The sequence below is a fragment of the Camelina sativa genome, chromosome 10 (genome assembly GCF_000633955.1).
Source record: "Camelina sativa cultivar DH55 chromosome 10, Cs, whole genome shotgun sequence".
NCBI classification, from domain to species: Eukaryota; Viridiplantae; Streptophyta; class Magnoliopsida; order Brassicales; family Brassicaceae; genus Camelina; species Camelina sativa.
This window is the reverse complement of record NC_025694.1, coordinates 69,767-71,736: the sequence shown is the minus strand read 5'-3', so window position 1 is coordinate 71,736 and position 1,970 is coordinate 69,767. Positions and strand designations below refer to the sequence as shown.

The window sequence follows — 1,970 nt, the reverse complement described above, 5'->3', positions numbered from 1 at the left end:
AATGTGCATAGCAGTGTTTCTTTGGCAATCGCATCCGCTTTACCCTTTCCTTCTATTTCTGAACAGAGATGAAGATCACAACAGGTGATTGAAATAAAACCCCTGCCTCCTCTTAAATCGCTTCAAAAGTTTATTATGTAATGATGTTTATGTCTAATGCGCAAGGCCGACGGAGGCGCTGCGTTGGTGGGAAGACGGAGAGACGTTGGGAGGAAAAGACCTGGTTGGCGGCGGGACGTGGCTGGGCTGCACGAGGCAAGGCCGGATCGCTTTCCTCACCAATTTCAGGGAAGCCTCCTCCTTCCCTGATGCTAAATCCCGTGGAGATCTGCCTCTTCGTTACTTGCAGGTCTGGTCTACCTACTTTAATATTATATATTGTTATGCTGCTTCAGTCTTAGAGATGTTGAGACTGAGAGGGGAAGAGTTTTCTTGTTTTTGGTAATGAGAACAACAGAGCCGTAAGAGCCCGGCCGAGTTTGCCGAGGATATCCACGATGAAATTTCTCTTTACAATGGCTTCAACCTGGTAGTCGCTCATGTCTTGTCCAAATCAATGGTTTACATTACAAACCGGCCTCTCCACGGTGACAAGCTCGTGACTCAAGTCTCTCCGGGGATCCATGTCCTTTCCAACGCCAACCTCGACTCTCCTTGGCCCAAGGTAAACCCTCTTCTTGCTATTATTTCTATCTTGCAGACTCCCCTACTGCGCCTCCTCTTTTTGTTTTTGTCTCTGCAGTGTGTGAGGCTGAGAGAGGGTTTTCAACAGCTTCTCGCTGAGAACCGGAGCAGTGAATTTCCCGTGAAGACCATGGTGGAGCAGGTGATGACCAATACTGTGAAGGACCAAGACACCGAGCTGCCTCACGTTTACACACCAGAGACGGAATACCAACTCAGCTCCATCTTCGTCGACATGCACAGACCAACTGTAATCTTTTCTTCTTTTAGAGTATGTACTATTTTCTATAAATATTCCAGTCTCACTCACTCTTGGATACAGGGGCGTTATGGGACCAGAAGCATCTCCACGATCAGCATCAAGTCCCATGGTGAGGTATGCTTCTACGAGAGGCATCTTGAAGAAGGTGATTCATGGAAGGAGCACACTCAACAGTTTGTAATTATACAAAACGACGAGAGCATTTGATCAGCTTGCCAACCTTAACATTGAGTACCCAAAGCTCTCACATATATTGTGTATGTATGTATGTATGTATGTAAACACAAAACAGAAGAGCTCATCTCTATTATTCCAAGCATCAGACAGAATACAAATACAATCACAATACTTTTAAAACCACAAATCCCATTACATAATGGTACACTTACACTTTCACATTTATTGGACACAAGTAAGTATGTAGAAAACTCTCTCCAATCCTCTCACGCTTACACTTTGACCGAGAAGATCTCACTGAGGGAACTCCAAGTTCCAGACACAGCAAGAGCCACACCGAGTCCCACAATCGCTGTGTCGGAACTCCATTGTATCCACCCCATCTCTTCCTTGAACACCAATAAATGGAACAACGCAGGCAACACAAACCCTAACACACAGCAAGTGCTGCTGCCGACCAAGGACAAAAAATCAGTAAAGTTTGGCACAAAGAGAGCCACAAGAGTCACTACCAAGACGAGTAGCCATCTCAGCCAGGCAGAGTACATCCCACGAGAGAAACGCCTCTCCACTATCTCAAAGACTGGATTCATCATCAAGGGGAAGGTGAAGAAGAGGTTGACGCACAATCCAAGCTGAACAACAGTGCTAATAAGTCCTGCACCCAAGTTTGACGTGATAATGTCCATGGTGTCCTCACCAAAAGCCAAGTAGCCTAGGAAACCGAAGGCAATGTAAATGAGAGAGATGAATCCCATGCCGAGTGCCAAGACTTTGCCAAACTTGTCCTTGTCCTTCATCTCGGATTCAAGGGGCAAGACCATTCCAACACCTTCGAAAGAATAGA

General features: G+C 45.9%; 2 protein-coding genes across 4 annotated transcripts in view; one reads left to right on the top strand and one right to left on the bottom strand.

Moving 5' to 3' along the window:
• LOC104716108 (transport and Golgi organization 2 homolog) lies at window positions 2–1,303 on the top strand. Its single transcript, XM_010433456.2, has 5 exons — window positions 2–84; window positions 166–349; window positions 458–664; window positions 743–934; window positions 1,007–1,303. The coding sequence occupies exons 1-5, from the start codon at window positions 2–4 to the stop codon at window positions 1,151–1,153; spliced, it is 813 nt and encodes a 270-aa protein (XP_010431758.1). The 3' UTR covers window positions 1,154–1,303.
• Window positions 1,227–1,970, bottom strand: part of LOC104716109 (amino acid transporter ANTL2-like) — a 2,459-nt gene continuing 1,715 nt past the window's right edge. Inside the window, exon 2 of one of the 3 annotated variants that reach the window (XM_010433457.2) lies at window positions 1,227–1,955. In XM_010433457.2, the coding sequence (XP_010431759.1) occupies window positions 1,396–1,955 (560 nt within the window). In that variant the 3' untranslated portion in view covers window positions 1,227–1,395. The remainder of the gene's footprint in view (window positions 1,956–1,970) is intronic. The other 2 variants (XM_010433458.2, XM_019230962.1) reach the window with 2 other exon arrangements.